Source organism: Gobio gobio, assembly GCF_949357685.1.
Source record: "Gobio gobio genome assembly, chromosome: 2".
Lineage (NCBI taxonomy): Eukaryota > Metazoa > Chordata > Actinopteri > Cypriniformes > Gobionidae > Gobio > Gobio gobio.
The window spans coordinates 75,763,068-75,788,370 of NC_137098.1; the positions used below are offsets into that span (position 1 = coordinate 75,763,068).

Sequence of the window (25,303 nt, forward strand, 5' to 3'; positions counted from 1 at the left end):
TAGTGTAGTATTCTCGAACAAATTACAATTATGAGTCAACAGTTTCAGTGCTGCGTGTTTCACTGCTGGTCCTTGTGTAATGCGGAGAACTGTAGGTCAGGCAGTGATTGATCCACAGGATCCTTTGCAGACTGGAGGCTACAACGGCAAGAGTCAAGCAGGTCAGGTGTTGATTTCTGGAGCTGAAGTCTCAACAAGAGCGGTTGCGCTGCTTGAAGGTCCGTGCGGGTGAAGGTTTGCACGCAAGAGTATAACCTTGGTCGTACTGTTGTTCCTTCCCTCATCAGGTCAGAAACTCAGAAGGGTGTGTTCGCTTGGGAAAGCTTTTATTCCTTCCAGTTGCGAAGGGGATTACTCATTCCTGCCGTCCTACTGTAGTGTTGTGATTGGGTAGTAGTGAAGGAATTTAAAATAATCAAAGATATTTTATATTTGAAATCCAACAAAGAAATTTGCTTTAATGTTGTCAACCCCCAGTTCCTTATCAGAAGAGCCATCTGGAAAACAATAGAGAGGCCTGTAGGCCACATGTGTCACACCTTTACAGTGGGGGAAGTTTGGTCTGATTGGTCAGTTTCAATGAATACATTTGGTTTCAGTCACATGGTCAAGGAATAGATAAAAGAAGATTGGAACTGTTGCTCTTTCTCTCTTTTCCTCTGGCTCTTGAGGTCATTGGGGCTTCTCTTCTTGCTCTCTTCTTCTCTCTCTCCCCCACTCTCTCTCTCTCTCTCTCTCTCTCTCTCTCTATCCCTCAGGTAGCATTATATTAATGCTGTGTACGATTAATGGTATAAGTTTATCATCACATACATCCATTTTGAAACTATTTTAAGGGTAACACTTTACAATAACAGTACATGAATAATCATGTATTAATACATGAATTAATAGTTTATTAAACATGAACTCATGATTAGTGAAGATATTAACTAATCATGAACAAATGAGGAGCTATTATGAACTAAGACAGGAGTCATAAGGATTCATGCATGAATAACAGCAGCATTAATACATGTTAGTACATGTTTGATAATGAATGCATTAATTAACATGTATGGGTACACTAATCATTTTAATTTGATATAAACCGTTTTCAGATTTTTATAGTTCAATTAGGCTACGTTTAGTCACAGCTAGTTTTCTTCCCGGAACTACAGTATGTAGGGTTTGTTTCTGGTTGGATACTCATAAGTGGCGCTCTCGGTGCTCTTAGCGCGTTACTTGTGTTCCTTCGGTATTGCTGGCATTTTCATCAAATAATATATTTCGACTGCTTTGGTTAACCGAAATAATAATTTAAGACATGTTTGTATGATTATTGTATTGGGATATTTCTGGAGGTTTGTACTTTAATTAACTGTATCTTTTAATTGTTTAAATGTAACTTATATGCTTCGATTAGCATTAGCCGGTTGATGCGCCCTGTTTTACATGTAAACATGCCTTATGTGGGTCTTTACAGGTATGTTTGGGCTTTCTTTTAAGTCCATATATGTTTAATTATATAAATATAAATAAAAGAACTAGCCTACAAATACTTTTTATCTTTGTTGTTTTTTTGTACCAAGGGTGTAAAGGAATAAGGATTCTTAGTGTATATGTTTATTCATTTTGTAATGAATGAATTGTTAGTCCATCATTGTGTCATGACTTTACTTCAGGGGGCACGGCATTACTATCTCATGGTTAACTTACCATACACTAACATCAACTAATGGCTTGTTAATGTATGACTATGTCATGACTTTACTTGAGGGGGCACATCATGATTAATTCATTATTAACTACTTATCAAATTCAGCTCATGATTTATCATAAACTTAAATACACATGTAACTAGTATAACTAGTATTCAGCCCAGTTAAGAGAATGGAGGTACAGTATCATCACGGCCTGTGTCTGAGTGGAGAGAGAACTGTATGGATCCCAGCAGACGATCCCTCACTTCCTGACTTTACTGCATGTTTCCTGTTTGGTTATTTTTTGGGAACTGATTTCTCAGGAACTGTTATAAGTCACCGTAGGTTTAGTTTGATGGGAAAGAGAATATCACAAAACAGACTGAGACCTTTTGAGATAAAATATAGCAGATTTAGTATTTTCTATGTTTGATAAGGGTGATCAGTGAAAGTAATGAAAAACTATTCCTGTGGCTTTCATTAATATTTATGATGAAGCTTCTGATAAAAATGGTTTAAATTATGACAATAATACATTTTAAAATGTATTTCAAAGTCAAAATATTTGTTATTCATTCTTAGAAAGCCTGTTTGATTTAGTTTACCCATAAATGTTAATTAATGCATTAATTATCAAACATGTACTAACATGTATTAATGCTGCTGTTATTCATGCATGAATCCTTATTAGATTAGATTAGATTCAACTTTATTGTCATTACACAAGTACAAGTACAAGGCAACGAAATGCAGTTTAGGTCTAACCAGAAGTGCAATAGCAGCAAGTGCAGGATATATACAATGGTTGCGTAAGTGCAGGACATAAAAATGTTCTGAATATATATAAATATGTATAAGTAGAGAGATGGTTATTACTATAAGTAGAACTGAATTTACAGATGAATATATACAGTGAATAAATATACAGATGGCTATTACTATAAACAGAATTTACAGGTGAATATGTACTATGAATAAATATACAGATGGCTATTACTATAAACAGAATTTACAGGTGACTTTGTACTATGAATAAATATACAGACGGTTATTACTTGAACAGAATTTTACAGTTAGAGGTATACAATAATATGTTAGGCTAATATGAGGAATATAGCAGTGGATTAAGTTAGTACAATAAATTATGGACAGAGCTATCCGAAAGAAAGTGTAAAAGTGCAGTGGAAAGTGGTTGCATATTCCAGTTAGAAGTACGGTGCAAAATGCAAATGTAAACATTGTTACTGTAAATACAGTCGGCAGTGCAGATGAGCATTATCCAGTTACGGTATGGTGGTGCAGAATGCATAAGTAAACAGTTGTTACTGTAATAAACAGTCAGTAGTGCAAATAACAAAGTGAAGGCAGATGTGAGGTAGGAGAGTTATCAGTTTATGAGGGAAGTGGATCAACGGGGGTTTGAGTTCAATAAAGAGACAGCTCTGGGGAAAAAACTGTTCTTTAGTCTGCTGGTCCTGGTCCGGAGGATCCTGAAACGCCTGCCGGAGGGCAGGAGAGAAAACAGTCTGTGTGCTGGGTGAGAGGAGTCCTTGAGGATGCTGCGAGCTCGATGCAGGCAGCGTTTCCTCTGGATGTGTTCGATGGCAGGCAGTGGAGTCCCTGTGATGCGCTGGGCAATTTTCACCACCCGCTGCAGTGCCTTGCGCTCCGCAACAGAGCAGCTCCCATACCACACTGCCACACAGTTGGTCAGGATGCTTTCTATTGCGCAGCGGTAGAAGTTCACCAGGATGGCCGAGGAGAGCTGATTCTTCCTCAGTGTCCTCAGGAAGAAGAGGCGCTGGTGAGCCTTCTTGACCAGGCTGGAGGTGTTGGTCGTCCACGACATGTCCGCCGAGATGTGGATCCCCAGGAACTTGAAACTGGAGACACGCTCAACAGCCATTCCATTGATGTGGATGGTGTCGTGTGTGCCTCTTGACTCCTTCCTGAAGTCCACGATGAGCTCCTTCGTTTTGGTGGTGTTGAGGAGCAGGTTATTATCAGCGCACCATGTGGCCAGGTGCTGGATCTCTTCCCTGTAGGCAGTTATGACTCCTGTCTTAGTTCATAATAGCTCCTCATTTGTTCATGATTAGTTCATATCTTCACTAATCATGAGTTCATGTTGAATTAACTATTAATTCATGTATTAATACATGATTATTCATGTACTGTTATTGTAAAGTGTTACCATTTTAAGTGTAACCATAACCAGATTTTGTCATTAAATCCTTTCTATTACGAATACTGTTAACTAGTTTTGATTTGGTATTGACTTTGAAGTGCTCCCTATTGCAATACAATATAGTCATATTATAGCAACACTCTCCTACATATTTTGCTGTTGTAACTGCGCTTATCTCCGTCGTTGGTATAAGTTGCAGTGGGTGGAATTAGACGAGAAATGTACAGTTTTCTTCCATCTTTCTGATAACGTTTCTTTAGTCTTCTGGCAACCGTGCAGATTGAACCACTCTTACAGTAGCATTTCAAGTGATTATATCCCACCTTTCCATCCTGTGGAGCTTGCTGCATTGTCCCAAAATACACAGTTTAACTGTGGAAATGCTTTATTTATTTTCCAAACCTTTCTCAGAGTCCTTGTGGCAGTGTTCTGAAAACATAGTCAAGTCCAAACTTGAGATATCACCCAGATGTCTCTGTCATTGCGTGAGATTACATTGGCTGTTATTCCAGGTGCGGTTTCTACTGTGTGTACACAGTTCCCTGGATGAATAAAGAGACGTTCCTTACAGTTTCCTGTCCATTTTGTGGTTTCAAGTCAATATGTGTTTATAGAGATTGTCTTTTTCTTTTTGTTCTTTCTTTGTTCTTACTGTGTTCTAGACAGAACTGGTTTGGTGGCCCTAGGCAGTCCATGGTCGTTCACACCTTGGTCTCAGTGTGTTGCTCTTAGAAATCAAAATTGTATTTTTTTGTGTATTATTTTACTATTTTATTTATATATATTGTGAATTAGTTCCCCTGGGACTTTTATTTTGAAATCCCGATCTGATGTCGCAGAAGTGCTCATATTATAGAATGTTCTCGAAGTTGACACAGCACAGTTCATATATGCAATCTTCTAACAGTTTATCCCTGGAAAATATTTACTTAATTTGTATGTAATTTACAAATGTAATCAAGTTGTTGTGGATCTTTGATTGTAACAAGCAATTTAACTGCCTTTAATGTTAAAATTGTGTACACTGTGATTGAAGAGAATAGTTGCAAATAAGAGCAAACAATTGACTGTGATTGAACAGCATTACTGCATTAATTTTTTCCTGTAATATTTATTTACATGTTTTATTTTCTGTATTTGCAGTTTTACAGTCAAGGATACTAACTAAGAAAAGCATGCCTTAGGACTTTATTCTAAATGTTTGCTATCTGTCTGATGGAGCACAGTCACGTGCTATGATGGCAGACATGGAGGGCTGAAGTGAACAATGGGCAACTGGTGATGAGATTAGCTTATGATCAGTGGGACATTGAGGTTCTCATTCTTGCCATTCTCCACTGACAATCCTGATCCAAATGGCCACTTGTTTGTGGTATTCTTTGTGGAGGGTCTTTATCACACCTGTTTGTATTCTTACAAAGGGATGTGTAGACAAAGAGATTCTTGTTGTGAAGTGGGACCTCTAGTGCCATCATGCCATTAATTTGTTCAAAAATACGAGAGGCCAGTTTGAATCATTCTGATAGATCTTTCATTGAACTGAATCGACATCTGAAAACACATACTGAAAAGCAAGTTATCTTTTACGTTCCTGTCAAAAGTGTTTCAAAAAAGTCTCTTATGCTCATTGAGGCTGCGTGTATTTAAAAAAAAAAAAAAAACAGTAAAATTGCTAAATATTTAGTAAAATATTACTAAAATTTCAAACAACTGTTTTCAGTGTGAATATGTTGTAAAATGTAATGTATTCCTGTGAATAAAGCTGCATTTTCAGCATCATTACTCCAGTCTTCAGTGTCACATGATCCTTCAGAAATCATTCAGTGTCATTCACACTTTACTATATATTCACACAGAAAACAGAGATTAAAAAAAAAAACACATAAAAAAAAAAAAAAAACAGTTTGCTTCTTATCAACAGTTGGGTTAGGCGAAGGAGTCTCTTATGTGTTGTTTTCAATTCATACTGGCAGCCGGAGGGCGCTCTGTGCACATGTAGTCCATATATGGTACAGACAGACGAAGAAGAACCATGTGCCATAATAGAAGTCCATAATAAAAGCTTCCTGAAATCGCTAAAGATGAAAATAGACACATTTGAAGACAATAAACACACAATCGCGATGAAATATGGTTTGTCTGTGTTCTTTATACCATGTTGGGTGTATTCATAATAGATTATATTTATAATGCAATGCTATTCGACATAGCTTTTATCAATATGCAGAATATTGTAAAATTATATATTTTCTGTCTGATTTTTTGATCCGAAGCCAAATGAGACCACAGAAGGTTATTTAAAACATCCCACTTGTGATATAAAGTAATTTTGGAGAACAAACATGGTTTTAATCTTTATTGTATTTTGATTGTGTGCTAAGCTAACATGCTAGCTAGCCAATGCACCTGCCACCTGGGCAAATACATTATTTTTATTAATAATTTTGAATAGACGGAAATGAAAAACCAACTGAAATGTTTCTATTGTCAACAACGGCATTTGAGGCACTTTAGAAGGTGAAGTGAGAAGTTTGATCATAAATGAGGTTTGAATAGAACAGTTTGAATAGAGAGTCGTCAGTGATTAAAATGAAGACAAAAGAATTAAGATTATAAGAGCCATAACCTGGCCAGAGAGGTGTGAAAGTGTTCTGGGGAGACTGAAACTGAATGGGCAGTTTGCACCTCAAAACAACAGAGACAATAAACTGAATGGTAGCTCAGAAGAGATGGCAATAAACATCAGTTAACATTTTAGAGAAATCTCAAAATAAAATCATATGACATGATCTTGAAAAACATTTAATAAAATTCAGAGTTTTAGACTTATCATCTTCAGATTTGAAATATAACATGGTCAGACATGTGGCTTCAGCTGTAGTGCACTTCTAGATTGCTAAAATGCCAACTTCAATTTTATTTTCATAAAGATATCTCATACGACTTCCGGTTATGGAGCGGTACTGAGAAGACGTGAGTTAATAACCCTCCTACATTGTTCGAGTATTAATCCTTCAAATCACTTAAAACTTTATCACATCTTTTGGTAACAAATGCACAAAAGACCAACGACTGAAATGGCACTGAAAAAAAAGAACAGAACTCATGAAAAAGTGAATAATGAAGCGCAAAAGATGTCGCAAGATTCTGATCACGCAGACGAGCTAAGAGAGATCGAGGAAGATGCCGACAGTGAAGCTACGAAAGTAACTCAGTTGAACCCCAGCAATAGAGATGTTTTACAAGCTATTAAAGAAATGGACAAACGAGTTACGAGTAAAATCGACGGTGTTATGTCAGCGATCAAAGAGGTGAAGGAGCGAGTGAAAGAGGCAGAGGAACACATCTCGGGATGTGAACAACCTAAGGTTGGTGGGTTTGCCGGAAAAAGAAGAGGGAAACGATGCGTGTTCTTTCTTAGAGGCCTGGATTCCAAAAGCTTTGGAAATGGACTCGAGCACATCTTTAGTCATAGAGCGCGCACATAGAGTGGGTCCACAACGAAACCAGAGCACAAGACAAGATGCCAGTGCACCAGCAAGAACACTAATAATGAAGTTATTGAACTACAAACAAAAAGAGCAGGTGCTGAGAGCGGCCAAGTCCAAGGGGATGATTTCATACAAGGAACACACTCTTCGTTTCCATCCAGATGTTTCTGCAGAAGTTCACAGGAAGCAGAGAGCCTATGATGGGGTGAGACAGAGGCTAAGAGAGAAAGGAATCAGCAAGCACAGGATCATCTACCCTGCTCGTCTACTTGTTACACATCAGGAGAAATCAAGGGTGTTTGACACACCAGTGGCAGTGGAAAGCTTCATAGAAGAATTAGACAAAGAATAAAGGTGGGCTCAGTTTAGCTGGACTATTATAGGTCTTGAATGTAGGCTGCTTTAAAATAATGCAGAATGCATTCCACAAATATCGTTATCCTTTTTTTTTTTTTTTTGAGGACTGAATTAACAATAACATGTTCGATCGTATTTGTAACTTGTAAGATAAATTTTTTTTTCCAATTATTATTTTTTATTTGTAATTTGTAAAATAATTAAGCAGACTCAGTTGTTATTGTTCTATGGAGATGTGAAAATATGTAATACTTAATATAATAAGTGAGAATAATTTTACAAACAGGGTTGTGATAATCAATACAGATAAAAGTACCTGATAGTTCCTCACGGGTGTGTGGACCAATCAACGCCATAGCTAGGGGTGTATAGGGGTGGGGGGTTAAATGCAGTAGCATGGACGCTATGGGGGAAAACGGTGTTGTTGTTCCATGTATCTTAGTAATATGTGTTTTGTTCACGATTGTTTATCTTTGTAGTTTTTGCTTCTCAGTATTTAAGATCTGTGAGTCTATAAAAAGGGATATGCCTCTTAACAGGAAACGTAAAAGATCATGGGGGAGACAGGGAATGTGAATTTTTTAACCTGGAATTGCAGAGGACTGGGTAATATTAAAAAAATAAAGCAGGTAATGGAGAGGATTAAACAATTACAGGCACAAGTAGTTTTTTTTCAGGAGACACACATGGTAAAAAGTGAAACAATCAGGATTCGACGGAGATGGCAAGGGCAAGTTTTTGCTGCTTGTCATACTTCTAATGCAAGAGGAGTAATGACTTTAATTCATAAATCAGTTCCAATACAGGTTCAGAAGGTAACTAAGGATCCATTAGGAAGATATATTATGCTACAATGTATCATCTTTTCAGAAAATATAAATTTAATTAATGTATATGGTCCAAATGATGACAACACTAAATTTTTTAATGATTTGTTTTTGCTAACTGCTAGTTTGCCTGGATACTATCTTATCGCAGGGGATATGAATTGTGCACTGGATCCTACTAAAGATCGTTCCACAGGGATTGATAAAACGCATACTAAAGCTAGGAAATTGATACAGGAATTTATGAAGGACCTAAATTTATCAGATGCTTGGAGGGATCTTAATCCAACAGCAATATCATATTCATGTTATTCTGGTATGCATCAAACATACTCGCGTATCGATTATTTTCTAATATCTGCACAATTGCTTAACAAAATAACAGACTGTACATATCACAGCATCGTCATCTCTGACCATGCAGCTGTATCCTTATCATACAAAAATACAAAATTCATAAAGAATTCCCCTAAATGGCGCTTTCAGATAGGATGGCTTCAGGATCCAGAATTTATAGAATATTTGAACAAACAAATTGATCTGTATTTTGAAATTAATAATTCTGAAACATCGGCTGGTTTTCGATGGGAAGTATTCAAAGCTTTTATTCAAGGACATATTACTTGTTTTTGTAGCTCAAAAGCCAGGAGGTCTAGACAAGAAATGAAACGATTAGAAGATCAGATAAAAAAATTAGAAAATGAAATTTTCCAGAAAACTATAGACATAGAAGAAGCAAACGAAAAATTATTATTACTCAGGTCCCAATATAATGAATTAACAGCAAGTAAAGCAGCCTCAAAAGTTTTGAGGTTGAAACAAAAATTTTATGAATATGGAGATAAAACAGGATGGTTACTTGCATGGCAAATCCGACAACAACAAACAGAACGTACAATCACAGCAATTGAGAGCTCAACGGGAACTATAGTCGACCCGGAGGAGATCAATGAAGCATTTAGAATTTATTATGAAAAGCTCTATAGTTCAGAGTGCTCATTAAATTTGGAAACACAGATGCAATTTTTAGACAGTCTAAATATACCCCAGATTTCAAATGAAGAAAAGATCACATTAGATGAAGATCTCACATTACAAGAAATTGGAGAAGCAATTGATTCTATGAAATCAGGAAAAGCCGCGGGCCCAGATGGGCTTCCTATAGAAATTTATAAGACGTTAAAAAAAAAGCTAATAACCCCCTTTTTGGAAATGATAGTAGAGGCGTATCACCAGGGTCGTCTTCCTACATCAATGAGAGGTGCTTTAATCATATTATTACTAAAACCAGGAAAATCAAACACAAAGTGTGAAAATATGCGGCCAATTAGTTTGTTAAATTCCGATACAAAAATTGTATGTAAAGTTCTAGCCAAGAGATTAGAAGGTATTTTACCAAATTTAATAGGAGAGGATCAAAATGGTTTCATACAACGCAGGCAAGGATTTCATAATGTTCGAAGAGTCCTAAATATTCTTCATGAACAGAGGAGTGAACGAGATACTGCTCTACTATCATTGGACGCTGAAAAGGCCTTTGATAGGGTTGAATGGTCTTATTTGTTTGATTTGTTGTCTAGATTTGGGTTTGGTGAAAGGTATTGTAAGTGGGTTAGATTAATTTATAATAGCCCTACAGCAGAAGTGTTGACAAATAATATAGTTTCAAAACCATTTACTATATCAAGAGGGTGCAGACAAGGTTCACCCCTTTCTCCTCTGCTCTTTGCCATCTCCATCGAACCTTTTGCAATAGCAGTAAAAAGACAAGTGGAATTAACAGGCATTAAGATTAGACAGATAGAACATAAAATTGCATTATTCGCTGATGATGTCATTCTTTTTCTAAAACATCTTGATACATCAATACCTGCTTTAATGGATCTTATTAGTGTATTTGGAGAAATTTCTGGATACAAGATTAATCATTCTAAAAGTTCTATTCTGTATCTAAATGAAATTGACAGACAGCAACCTAGTAGCTGTGCTGCAACCTTCAATGTCGTTGATTGTTTCACATACCTGGGTGTAAAAATTGTACCAAAATTAGAAAATGTTGTACAAGTAAATTATGATCCGCTTGTTGAAAGTGTTAATAGCTCTATAGAAAGATGGACGTCCTTACCCATATCTTTAATTGGCCGAATAAATATCTTAAAAATGAATGTTTTACCAAAATTTTTATATTTATTTCAGAACATTCCCCTGCCTCCCCCTAAGTCTCTTTTTCAAAAACTTAAAAAGACATTCACTAAATTCATCTGGAATAACAGATGTTCCAGACTCCGACTGACACTTTTGTACTTGCCATATGAGAGAGGAGGTCTACAGTGTCCTAACCTTCATTGGTATTATTGGGCTGTTCAACTTAGAACAATTATGTTTTATTTTTTGTCTCAGGACCACCCACCTTGGGTGGATATAGAATATTCTGCTACCAAAACGGACCTACCTTTAAATTTATATTTATACTCTTCAGAATTTAAAGATCTTAAAAAAAGTGTTTCCAACCCTATAATTATAAATATGATTGCCGTATGGTATGACGTGAACAAATATCTTGGTGTCACCTACCCTTTATCTTGTTTTAGTCCCATTTGGGGCTATAGAAAGTTTAAACCAGGCAGGTTGGACGCAGCTTTCAAGATTTGGGCCAACAAGGGCATCCGTAAAATAGCAGATCTATATGTTAACAATACTCTTATGACATTTGAAGAAATAGTTAATACATACAATATTCCTACAAAACATTTCTTTAAATATTTACAAATAAGAAATTTCATACTCAAATCACAAAATAATTCTCTGGATATGCCAACATTGTCTATCTTAGAAAAAGAAATGACAAGAAATTGGTCTAGTCAAGGTTTAATTTCATCATTATACAATATGCTGGTGTCAGGATCAAAGGAATCTTCAATCTATAAACTGGAAGCCTGGAAATTGGATATCAATGAGGATATTCAGATGGAGGACTGGATGGAAGCATGTAAAAAAGCTCAATCACAGACAATGAACACACATCTGAAACTGCTACAATATAAGTGGTTGATGCGGATTTATATAACTCCAGTGGTATTGCATAAATATAATGGAAATGTCCCTGACACTTGCTTAAGATGTAGCAAATTTAAAGGTACATTATATCATTGCATATGGGAGTGTGAAGAAGTTACTAATTTTTGGAAAGGTGTGAAAGAAATGTTAGAGAAGATCCTGGATGTAAACATTCCACTGTCACCTTTACTTTTTCTATTTCATTTATATCCTAAAGAGATCAAGTTAAAAAAGAAAGATTATATATTTATAAATATAGGTATTCTTCAAGCAAAACGGCTTATTTCTTTAAATTGGAAAAGTATTTGTGCTCCAAGTATAGGACGTTGGCTAAAAGAAATGGTAACAAATATGTCATTGGAAAAGATAACTTATATTTTAAGGAATAAATATACAGTTTTTGATGGAGTTTGGGGACCTTTCAGATCATTCTTAAAACATGGTGGAGTTGGAAAGGTGTTAATAGAAGACTAAGAAAAGAGGTGGTATTGAATATCAATGTAAAATACTGAGAAGCTTTGTTGTTGTTGTTGTTGTTGTTTTTTTGTTTTGTTTTGTTTTTTGTTTGTTCTCATTGTAAAAAAAAAAAAAAAAGATATCTCATGCAAATATATTTCTAATAACTTTACAAAACTTTGAAGCTTATAATAGCTATTTTTGATTATGAAAATAATTATATGATTATTTTTATAATGATTTTAGTGCAAAGGAATCATTAACTGTAACGGTTTTAGTCTGATTATGCCATTTCTTAGGATTTTTTCAAAAGCGGGGGTGAAGGCTAACAGGTTAATAAAAGCCAACCTGGCTGTAATAATCTGTAAATAACACTGCATGAAAACACTGAAATCCGGCAATATCCGGGCATGGTATACTCCTGTGTAATTTGATGTTTACCGGATGTATGTGGGAAAAAGCGGATCAGAGTAACACGGAACAGTATTTTCAGAAAAACCCGGAAACCTCACGTATGCGGACTGTGACAAGTCTCCCGAGCTCTCGCCAGCGTCGCCCTGGAAACAAACACGGATCACCTGCAGCCACTCAGCACGGCCCGGATCTTCACAGCTACAGGCGATCACCACACCCTTTAAAACACAGCACCATGGGACGCCAGTTTGAGTACCAACTCCACTCTGCAGACGCGCTAACACTTATCTCTCTCTCTCTCTCTCTCTCTCTCTCTCTCTCTCTCTCTCTCTCTCTCTCTCTCTCTCTCAGATAGCTAGATGGAGATAGATAGATGGGAGGACTTCAGGATTGAGAATTATCTCTGGTCTAGTGTAGGCTACAGCAAACAAGCTTTTGGTACAGAAAAATAAATTCTTAAAGGGTTAGTTCACCCGAAAATGAAAATTCTGTCATTAATTACTCACCCTCATGTCGTTCGACACCCGTAAGACCTCCGTTTATCTTCGGAACACAAATGAAGATATTTTAGTTGAAAGCTGATGGCTGAGAAAGGCTTCAGATAGGCCTCCATTGGCATTCAGTACATTCACACTCACAAGACCCATAAAAGACACTTAAAACGTCGTTACAAAGTCCATCTCACCACAGTGACTCTACAATAATTTTACGAAGCGACGACAATAGTTTTTGTGCGAAAAAAAAAAAAAAACGACTTTATCCAACCTCTTCTTGTCTTCCGTGTATGCCTCCACGACGAATGCGCGAGAATATGATATAGCGCCAGCGTTCGGGAATCCATGAAATGCACACTTTAGCCCGATTTTGAGAACTACGCCGAGACCTAAAGCACGATCAATGTAGAATTCAACAGCTGAGATACGCGCGTCTTCCTCTGCTTGTAAACAAATCGCTTCTGGGTCATGTGTCCGAACGCCGGATCTGCGTAATATTCTCGCGCATGCATCGTGGAGGCACACAAGGAAGACACGAACAAGTTGGATAAAGGCGTTATTTAGATTTTTTTTGCGCACAAAAGCTATTGTCGTCGCATCGTAAAATTATTGTAGAGCCACTGTGGTGAGTTTTTCTGTACCAAAAGCTTGTTTGCTGTAGCCTATGGGATGTCGACTGAGAACGAAAAAACATGAATACGAACAGACTAAGTTACCAATGGTGGACAGCAGACGGCAGAAGGTAACGTAACGTTAAATCCCTTTATATTTTTTCTACTGCTCATCAAGATATAACGTTAGTGCATTAAAGTCATATGCTAATCGCGATTAACTTACATATTCTGTGTTTTGTTGTGTTGTAATACTGTTAAGCTAGGGCTGGGTGTTATGACGATCATAGTTATGACTATTGTTAGCGATTTTGCAGTAAACTTTAACATTACCTTTTTATATCGCGGAATGTGAATATAGAGTATATAACGCAGCACTGACTGTACTAAAAGTTTTTGACATTTTGACAAAGAAACATGCATGAATGTAGAATAATGAGCGGGACATGCATGTGTTAAAATAAGCCTCTCTCAGACAGCATGCGATTCCAAAATTAATTATCTTTCTGTAAAATGCGCACAAATATCTCAGTAAGCCTGTCATGTGAGGTATTCACTTGATTTAAACAGTCAGTTATGTCTTAAGTAAGTTAAGTTAAACAGTTCAAGTTAACGTGGGGAAACCCGGATGCGTGTCACTCTGTGCATCTGTTCTTAAAGGGGCAGCAGATTAATAAACTGCTGTCTGTCATAATTTTAATCAAACAACAAAAGACTAGAGAAGACCTTCTGCTTCTTTAAGAATCCATTGATATTAATTCATAGAATATCATACAGTGAAGACTTTTAAAGCAGTATTATTCTGTAGCATTTTAATAAAATATCTATCAAAATAAATATATTGTGATATCGTTATTGTGAAATAAAATTTCTCATGTATGTAGAATAATATGGTCATAATGCCCATCCCTACTGTCAGCAAGTTTTAAGATCAAGCTTGTCATAAAATGTTAAGGAGCTTTGGAATGAGTAATCTGAGATCATGTTCACTCATTCAGCAGAGAGGACAGGAAACCACCATCCTTGGACTCTGAAGAATTATAGGCAAACCAGGATTTTGGATCTACTGTGAAGTTTTTGCATGGGCCTGGTGAGTACGTTTTGCAAGTCCATGTCTGTAAGTTGATAATTAATATTAATGTTTTATCAAACAAATTAATTATTCTTTGGCTTAGTCTGAAAAGGCCCAGAAAAGAAACACTATGAAGAACATCACACAGAACCGTCAGAGAAAGAGACGGGTAAGTTAAGAAACCGGTTAAGCTTTTTCCCCCCAGAATGTTACTGTACTCCTCTCTGAGTTTTAGTGGTTAATTTACTGTCATGTTTTGCAGTTGCTGGAGACCAGGTCCAGGGTTGCACAAACCAACACAGAACCTGTGGAAGACCGCAACTATAGACCTGATGTCTGATGCTGTTGTTGATGGATGGCCAGTGTGGATGGTTAGGCTAGGTACTAAAAACCAGACACGGCTGACCCACACTACGCATCACATCACCAGCCCATCATGCCAGTTTGAAAAATGTTCAAAACTCAAACAACATTGTGTTAGAGTTGTCACAATTCCTTTATATTTATAATTTTAATATTCAATTGTTCCATTTTATTTTTTCTTTATTCCTATGTTTATATACTTATACTTTTATTGGTTCCCATATATAGAATATTTACATATATTTTATATACACTTTTTAATATATAGATTTCTTTGTCTCGTTTTATATTGTATACTTTGTATGTTTGTTCCTTTTTAGATGTCCATGTTGCTTTTGATCTCCACGTTTTGTATTGTTGTTCCTTTTACGTCGCCTTCCTTTAGATGCATTTTGTGTCACTTATCTTTTCCCCCATTCATTTTAATGTATGTTTATAATGCTCTTTGTTCTTGGTTATATTGTTTACTTGGAATATTTATGGGTATTTTATATACACTTTTTTTTTTGTCTTGTAAATTTATTGTTCTCATTTTATATTGTGTACTTTGTATATTTATTCCTTTTTTTAGATGTTCCTTTTTATGTACACTGTGTATTTTATTCATTTACATCTCTGTCCTTTTAAATGCATTTTGTTCACTTTTGTTTCTTTACCAATTCATTTTAACGTATGTTTATAATGTTCTTTGGACTGTTTATATTTTTACATTTGTTCCTTTACATTTTCATCTCTTTTAAATACATTTTGTTACATTTGTTTCCCCATTGTTTCAATGTTACTCTTAAGAATGTTTTTTTTAATACCTTTTTAATAAATATTTCAGACTTAATCAAATTGTTTTGTGTGTATTTTTCTTTTGGGGGGGAGAGGGGATATATATATATATAGATTTTGCATATATATGAGCAAAATCTGCATAGCTGGCCTATAACCAATCAAGTCACTATGCTACAAAACCTAGCCCACCCTTAGCCTTAGAAGTAACCAATAAAATCACTTTACTGGGTTTTCAATGCGTCCTGTCCTCCAATAGCAGTCTGGGTTTTGGGTGTGGTTTTAAAAAAACAACCAATCCAGTTTGAGATGAAGGACCAATAGGGGATAGAAGGCAAAGCTGTTTAGAGGTGTGAAAATGTCTCCTGGGAAAAACTTGATGGGATTATTTGCCATGGCAACAAATGGCTGTAGCATGGGAGTATACAGCCACAACATACATCCGATTTGGTACCATTTCGGATGTATACGGATATTTACGGATCCATGGAATTTGACCTATCCAGCCAGTATACTCCTGGATTCTTCCGAATTTCAGCAGTGTATACAGGAGTATACTGGTCCGGATACACCTTTTTTCATGCAGTGTAAGAATATATCAGAGAGACTCACATGGGGTTGCTGAAAACATCTGAAGAAACGTTTCCAACCCGAATATGGACCCCGTTCATCCACTCGCTGCAGCAGAATAGCATGGTAGTTATGACCACTCTGTTCACGATGAACACCTTCAGCAGATCCACCTTCCACCACGGGTTGTTTTGTGTTGGTACTTGCGTGTAGGTGTTGGGATTCCCATCCACAGCTTTTTGGGGATACCAGTCGTAAGCTATCGATGTCTGGCTGGCTGTGCCCCATCCTGCTGCATTCACTGGAATATGTTCAAGGGAAGAAACAATGTAAATTGTGAAAAGTTCTATACAAATTAAACTGACTTAACTTACAGGATTAGAGGGTTTTACATTTACATGTAATCATTTACTATAGCAAATACTATGACAACATCATCAAACAAACAGGAAAAATAGACCACACCTACAGGTGCATCTCAATAAATTGGAATGTTGTGGAAAAGTTCATTCATTTCAGTTATTAAAAGGTGAAACTAATATATTGTATAGATTAATTACATGCAAAGTGAGATATTTCAAGCCTTTATTTGTTATCATGTTGATGATTTTGGCTTACAGCTTATGAAAACCCCAAATTCAAAATCTCAGGAAATTAGAATATCACATGAAATCATAAATAAAAAAGGATTTTAACCCTCTGGAGTCTGAGCTCTTTTGGGGCCCTTTAGAAGTTTTGACATGCTCTTACATTTGTGTTTTTTTCAGTTGCTTATAAACACATTAATGGCAAAAGTGTAATTACACTGTATTCAGCACAAGCTGGGCTACCATAATATGTGAGCAACATGTATGTACATGCTTGTATTTTTGAGAGAAAAATGTCTATGCATGGTTTTTGAAAAAACTAAAAACTTTGTTTTAAAATTAAGGCCTCAAAACACACAATAGATATGTGTTCACAAGACTTTTGACTCCAGCATGTATTTGCATAGAGTTTTTTCTTTAAACTGATGTGAGAATCATTGAGCCTACTTATTCACATAAAACAATATATTCATTTACAATTTGTAAGACAGTTTTTCTTCACAAAGCCAATATGCGAAGAGGTGTGATGGCTAATGAATAATGCTGGAGATCACCTGAGAGGACAAAAGAACATAATAGCCCGTATGATGAGCTGCATAATGAATGAACTTCAGGTAGGCCTGTGACAGAGAGCAACAGAGCAAAGGAAATATATTTTTGCGTAGTTTATTTTATTTTGGAATGTAGTCAACAAAGGCCTATTATATTTTAAATGAGGGGGGGGTGGGATCAAAATGAAGTGAGTTTTTGCTTAAAACAATCTATATTATCTGCCACAACAATTTATGATTTATTAAACCATAATTTATGATTTATTAAAACACAACAATTAGCTAATGAGATTAAAACCATGTTTTACTCCAAACTTACTTTATATCACAAGTCAAATGTTTTAAATAACCTTATGTGATCTCATTTGGCTTTGGATAAAAAAAATCAGACAGAAAATATATAATTTTTCAATATTCTGCATAATTATAAAAGCTTGAATAGCATTGCATTATAAATATAATCTATTATGAAAACACCCAACATGATTTAAATAACACAGATAAGCCATATATTGTTGCGATTGTGTGTTTATTATCTATCGCACCAAAAATATTATCATCGCTTTATAATATTAATATTGAACCACTGTACTCACATGAACTGATTTAAATATGTTTTTAGTACATTAATGGATCTTGAGAGTGTAAATTGCTTTGCTCTCTATGGAGGCCTCAATGAGCCTTCGGATTTCAGAAGGATTTTAACAGCAACCAATTTTAATTGAAATAAAATAAGCATTTCAGTAATACTTATTTTAACTTTTCCAACTATTATCAATCATACTTTGTAAAATAAACAATACATCCTAAATGGTCCATATAGTCAAAAAACGTCTCGGTTACGTATGGTAACCCTCGTTCCCTGAAGGCGACGATTCGGGATCACTTCAGAGAGCCCCTATCAGCTTCGAGAACTTAAGAACAGGCCAATGAACAATTGGCGTGCGAGATTTGCATCTCGCGCTCCGCCCTGCGCCGCGGGTATAAACAGGAAGCGAGAGCATCGCACTGACGTTTTTCACTGAGGAGCCGAACCAGTGACTCGGCCATGCAGTGATGGAAGGAACTGTGGCGACGGGACGTACGTCTCCGTTCCCTCCTTCAGGGAACGAGGGTTACCATACGTAACCGAGACGTTCCCTTTCAGTCGGTCATTACGACGTACGTCGGTAATACCGACGAATTGGGATCCCTATGGAAAGCGCCACAGTTACTACCACTACCAGCACCCAACGAGAGCCCCTCAGACCCCGTTCTGATGCGGGCGGGGAGATTCACGCAGGGAGAGTCACACTGCTGTTCCGCAAGACCCATTCAGCAGACTTATTGGATAACGCTGGGAAAGCGTGCCCGAAGGACGCTGCGGGACCCACATCATGCCCAGAGGGAGTTACCATGTGGAAAGAAACGTATGGGCTGGCCGTGGGCAGCTCAACATACGGAAGTCCCAGGGGTGGCCCCGGCCCAATGCAGGCAGGGGACGACACCGTACTGAGACGGCAGAGGAACTCTGCCAAGAGAAAGACACGAGCTCGCCGTAGGGAGCTGTACCGTGGAGAATACACGTATGGGACCGCCGTAGGGGTCACGACATACGGAACCCAGTCTGACACAAGTTCCACCAATGCATACGAGTGCCAGACCTGGCGTCGGACGCTCCGCAACATCCGACTGCCGAAGGGTGCGGAGGACTCAACAGGGTTCGCCAATCCTGGGGAACTCGACTGGAGAAAATAAGCGCACGTATCCGTTCCATGGGGAAGGGAATGGCGCAGCAAGCCGACACTTAGAACGAGCACTTCAGTGAAGCTGACTATGGGAAGCGAGCACACGAGAAGCCACCGGCTCTACACGTAGGCTATAAAACCTAGCGAACGTGTTAGGTGTCGCCCAGCCCGCAGCTCTACAAATGTCTGTCAGCGAGGCGCCACGAGCCAACGCCCAGGAAGAAGCTACACCCCTGGTGGAGTGAGCTCTAACCCCGAGCGGGTAGGGCACGTCTTGGGACTCATACGCCAAGACGATGGCATCCACTATCCAGTGGGCCATCCTCTGCTTGGAGACAGCCTTTCCCTTCTGCTGTCCTCCGTAACAGACGAAGAGCTGCTCTGAGGTCCTAAAGCTTTGCGTTCTGTCAACATAAACGCGCAGAGCGCGAACTGGACAGAGAAAAGCCAGGGCTGGGTCTGCCTCCTCCGAAGGCAGCGCTTGCAGGCTCACCACTTGGTCCCGGAAGGGAGTAGTGGGAACCTTGGGCACGTATCCAGGCCGGGGTCTCAGGGTCACCTGAGAGTCGCCCGGCCCGAATTCCAGGCACGATTCGTCGACCGAAAATGCCTGCAGGTCTCCTACCCTCTTAACTGAGGCCAATGCAATCAGGAGGATTGTCTTTAGAGACAAGATCTTAAGCTCTACTGACTGTAAAGGCTCGAAGGGCGCCCTCTGCAGTGCGGTCAGCACCAGAGTCAAATCCCAAGAGGGTATAGAGGAGGGGCGAGGAGGATTTAGTCTCCTCGCTCCCCTCAGGAACCTGACGATCAGATCATGCTTGCCTAAGGACTCACCATTAATGAGGTCATGGCTTGCGGCGATAGCGGCAACATATACCTTGAGGGTGGAGGGAGACAGCCTTCGCTCCAACCCGTCTTGAAGGAAAGATAGCACAGATCCGATCGAACACTTCCAGGGGTCTTCTCGGCGAGAAGAGCACGAGTCGACGAATAGGTTCCACTTCAACGCATATAGCCGTCTCGTAGAGGGGGCTCTGGCGGAAGCGATGGTGTCGACTACCGCTTGCGGTAGGTCACCTAGAACCTCCGCGTCCAGGGACCAGACACGGAGTTTCCAGAGGTCTGGACGCGGGTGCCATAGGGTGCCCCGTCTCTGAGACAGGAGGTCCTGCCTCAGAGGAATGGGCCAAGGAGGTGCTGTCGCGAGGAGCACTAGTTCCGGGAACCACGTCCTGTTGGGCCAGTATGGAGCTACCAAGAGGAGTTGCTCCTCGTCCTCCCTGACCTTACACAGTGTCTGTGCAAGAAGGCTCACTGGGGGAAACGCATATTTGCGTAGAGCCCGGGGCCAGCTGTGCCAGTGCATCCGTGCCGAGGGTCCCCTCGGTCAGGGAATAAAACAACTGACAGTGGGTCGTGTCGTGGGCGGCAAACAGATCGATCTGTGCGGCCCCAAAGCGACTCCAAATCAGCTGGACCACCTGGGGGTGGAGTCCCCACTCTCCGGGGAGCACTGGCAACCGTGACAGCTTGTCGGCCGCACGATTGAGCAGGCCCGGAATGTGAATAGCACGAAGGGACCTCAGATGCTTCTGACTCCACAGGAGGAGATGGCGGGCGAGTTGGGACAAACGGCGGGAGCGTAGACCACCCTGTTTGTTGATGTACGCAACGGCCATTGTGCTGTCCGTCCGGACCAGAACGTGCTTGTCTTTGAGCGACCCTTTGAGGCGACTGAGAGCAAGACGAACTGCCAGCAACTCTAGGCAATTGATATGCCATTGCAGTTGGGGCCCCGTCCACAGACCCGATACTGCAAGCCCGTTGTACGTGGCACCCCAGCCCGTGGGTGAGGCATCCGTGGAGACAACATGATGCCTGGACACTTGTTCTAGAGGCACTCCTGCCCGTAGAAATGACGGGTCCGACCCCGGAGTGAGGGTTTGGCGGCATCTCTGCGTCACTTGGACACGGAGGGACTCGGTCGTGTAGCCAGTGCTGAAGCGGTCTCATATGGAGCACCCCTAGCGGCGTTACTGCGGCTGCTGCTGCCATATGCCCCAGGAGCCTCTCAAAATGTTTCAGTGGAACCGCTGTACTGCGTTTGAGCATACTCAAGCAGCTCAGCACCGACTGGACGCGCTCCTCTGTGAGGCGCGCTGTCATGGTGACCGAGTCGATCTCCATCCCGAGAAAAGAGATCCTCTGTGCGGGACAGAGTTTGCTCTTCTCCCAGTTGACCCGAAGACCCAACCGGCTGAGGTGCCGAAGCACCATGTCCCTGTGTTAGCACAACTGCTCCCGCGGGCTGGGGAGCGCTAGCAGGCCCCCAGAGACCGAGCAAGCGGGACCATCGGCACCACAGACGTACCCGGAGCGGGGCAGCGCAGCGGAACGCAGGGGCCCCAGGACGACATGGGAGTGGTCCGTGCAGGGGTCTGGGTCTGACACACGACCTGCATCCGCTGAGGGGACGGGCGAGCGTGGGGAGGCACATTGCGTGCGTCCGCACAACCGACGCCCCCTGTTGGCGAGGAGAGAGGTGTCTGAGGGGTACGAGGCATGGTAGCGTCGCATACCGCCAGACGCGCTCTCTTGGCACCCAGAGATGTTGGAAACTGCTCTTTTATTGAAAATTTGGGTGCCACTGGCACTGGGGCCAGTGGCGGAACAGACATACAAATAGTGTTCCCCCGGCCCTCCACCGGGGGAAGGAGTGGTGCTGCAGCCATCTCCCGAAGAGCAGTTTCCTCCATCTCTGGGCGGCCCGTCTCAGGGTCTCTTCCGACGGCGCTTGCCACCTGGCTTGGCAGGGGCCTGAGCGGGCTGGACGTTCTTCCCGCGACCGGCTCCACGGCCGGTGGAAGGCTGCTGCTGGGCTGGGGCGGGAGCGGCCGCAGGAGGACGTCCTCGGCGACGGGCAGGCGGAGGTGCTGCGGAAACGCTCTTTTAGAGAGTGCTGAAGCACCCAGGGAAACCGCGGCAACACACAGGGGATAGTGCAGCCTGTGTTTACACTCAATAATGAAAACGCCCACCGAAACCAACAGGTTTGCTGTGATAACAGCAGTTGTTTCTCTGCAGCTGAGTTTGCGGTCCCGCTGGAGAATGCCGTCACACCAGCACAACGTTCCTCTTCCTCTTCTCAGGTTCTCTGTTTTAATCGCTGAATGAATCAGGAAAGCAGTCTGTAAACTTCAATGGCGTTCGGCTCCAAAGTGAATGACGTCAGTGCGATGCTCTCGCTTCCTGTTTATACCCACGGCGCGGGGCGGAGCGCGAGATGCAAATCTCGCACGCCAATTGTTCATTGGCCTGTTCTTAAGTTCTCAAAGCTGATAGGGGCTCTCTGAAGTGATCCCAATTCGTCGGGTCGTAGTGACCGACTGAAAGGGAACTGCAGCTTTGTTTCTAATGATTTAATTATGTACCTACTTTATTTTCATCTTTAAATCTGTTGGCATTTAAATTTACTTTTCATGGGCTTTTTAAGTTTGTGAGTTTTCATTATGTGTCTGAAATTTTGGAGCCCTAAAAAAATTTCACAGCGGCACAAACTAACTAACAAAAGATGTAATAGTGTTTAATTCATGATATCTCACCTTCTTTTTCATCTGCCTTGATTTGAACTGAGAAAAACCCTTAAAATGAGAAACACAGAATGATGGGCAGTATTAGTAGACTTACAAAGTAAAATCAAGTCACCTTCATTTATATAGCACTTTATATACAATACTGATTGTTTCAAAGCAACTTCACAATAATAAACAGAAAAATAACAGAATCAATGATGCAAATGTCACCAAATATGAGACAAACTCAAATTCTGCCTTAAATTTGAACTCGTCTTATATTTGACCTCATTTTTTATGGAGCCCCTAAAGGAACATTGTGATGGAAAAAATATATTTAAATGCTTTTGCATTCTCTCGTAAAAGTTTTATGTTCGCTTCTATTCGTTCAATAACACTTACTCATCTGGTATAATGAAACAAGTGAAGTCTTTATGAGTGAAGGAGTCATTGAATCATTAATTTGATAAAATAATTCAACATTTATTAATTAGACTGCAGAAATTAACATTTAGTCAGAACCCCTAGTAAATTACATGTTATATTGTTTAGTTGTTAGTTCAGATTCATGAGAGAATCGTGATCTCTATTTGAACCAGTAAAGTATAGTATTTTGTTAGATTTATACTTAATAAAGAAAAGGCCAATTGGGTAATATTCAGTATTCTCTAAAATGAGTTATTTCTGTTAGTGATCTACATTCTGTTTCCAGCCTCATCTTTCAGAAACACCCAAGATATTAGAAAAACATTTTCACTTACCCAGTAAAAGTGACAGACTCCTGAAGAAAACCCTCATGTTCACTTCTCGATTCTTTCTGCTTTTATTTGAGCACTGAATTAAAGTTGTTCCTGTGAGACAGAAAGAGAGATGAGAGATGATATAATGATGCAAAAGTTCAGCTTTACATACCTTGTGACTGTAACTTTACATACATGTGACTTCAGTCGTGTCACGTGATCATATTTCTCCTCCTCCATTCCCATATTTCTCCTCCCCCATTTCCATATTTCTCCTCCTCCGTTCCCATATTTCTCTCTTTTTCTCCTTTACTGGAGCTGTTAGATTTCTCAGACAAAAAAACAGTGTATTATTTTTCAAATAAATCATCTTTGAAATCCATATGTAAACAAGTGAACAAGCTATGAGATGAATGTCTTTAGTAATAAATTATATAAAAATAGTCTGTACCAATTCAATACCAATAATCTCTTTTATCCAAACCAAGTCAGGTTAAAAAACCTTGGGAGAAACCACGCTCAGTCGGGGAGGCAGTTCTCCTCTAGCCAACGAATGAAAAGTGTATGATTATGATTCAGGCAACATTACAGGTCAGAAGTCAAATTGGATCAGAACATTCAGAATGTTTGTCCAGTTCCATCTGGTTGAAGATCGGAGTCATCACGCCGGAGACGGGTTTGTTGAAGATCATTTTCACTGGCTGTCGTGTTGATGAGGCCTTTTCACGGGGGAGTCTAGTTGACAGGATCTCTGCAGGGCTGCGTTGTGGTCATATCTAGGTGCAGGTCCACCATATATAACCCAGCTACAAATCCAACAAACTGGATCTCCTGAGAGAAAGGTGAGTGAGATTCTTCCTAAACTATATTAAGGTTTGTACTCACTTTTTTATTCAAATTTTAACATTATAATTTTAATTACTGCATTATTTACTCTCTCATGTCATTCTTTCATTTCAGTGAAGAGCCAAGAGTGATCCACCAAGAGTGATTTTTCACCAAGTGAATGAAGACTGAGGCTGTCAAACGCCAAAATGACCAAATAAATTTTTTTATTTCCCATTTCATAGACACTGCAAGATCACAAGAAGCCGTCTAGTATCTCATTTATCACAAGTTTCTAACAGAGATGACACAAGATAAAACTTTTGAAACACTTTAAAATGTACACAGTAACATGTGTTCATATAGTGATGTATTGGGTGCTGCTTTGTCCACCTCATTAAACATTACTTTTCCTTATTCTTAATTTCTGTAGTTTTCTTTTATTTTTGTGAGGATGTTATGGATTCATATTAAATGTGTTTGGCCAACATTGACCCTTGCGAAAGTCATTTTATTTAAACTTTTCTTAAATTATGCATATTTGAAATGTAATTTCATGTAGGTAAATTTGAGCTTCAGCTTGAAAATTTGTTTTTTTTTAATCTCTTTTTAAACTGATTAGACTCAGATGGTCACTTCGCATGTTTGAAGCAAGTTTTGACAATATGCATGCCAATTTTCTTGAAGTCATTTGCTTATGTTTAAAAATTCATGAATGTAAATCTACATGTAAATGTTCCCAAATTTCTCTCTGTGCCGGTGTTTTTGGGTTTGGTGTGTAGCGACACCAGCAATAAGGCCAATGTTATGAGTTTGAAGTGATTTTTTAAGATCCACCTACATTAACCTGGCAAGAATCGTATTTATTTCTAATAATATCTGATTATAGTGTTCTTTTTTGTGCCCCCGATAGACTTCGTTGTCATTTGAGTAGGAATA

The 25,303-nt window shown here is 39.5% G+C and overlaps 1 protein-coding gene across 1 annotated transcript in view; it reads right to left on the reverse strand.

Moving 5' to 3' along the window:
* Window positions 1-23,736, reverse strand: part of LOC307122671 (uncharacterized protein) — a 37,062-nt gene extending 13,326 nt beyond the window's left edge. The window contains exons 1-3 of the mRNA XM_079810834.1: window positions 23,561-23,736; window positions 22,830-22,868; window positions 16,402-16,660 (exon numbers count right to left, since the gene is read on the reverse strand). Coding sequence (XP_079666960.1) covers window positions 16,402-16,660; window positions 22,830-22,868; window positions 23,561-23,597 — 335 coding nt within the window. The 5' untranslated portion in view covers window positions 23,598-23,736. The remainder of the gene's footprint in view (window positions 1-16,401; window positions 16,661-22,829; window positions 22,869-23,560) is intronic.
* Window positions 23,737-25,303: the final 1,567 nt, after the last annotated feature.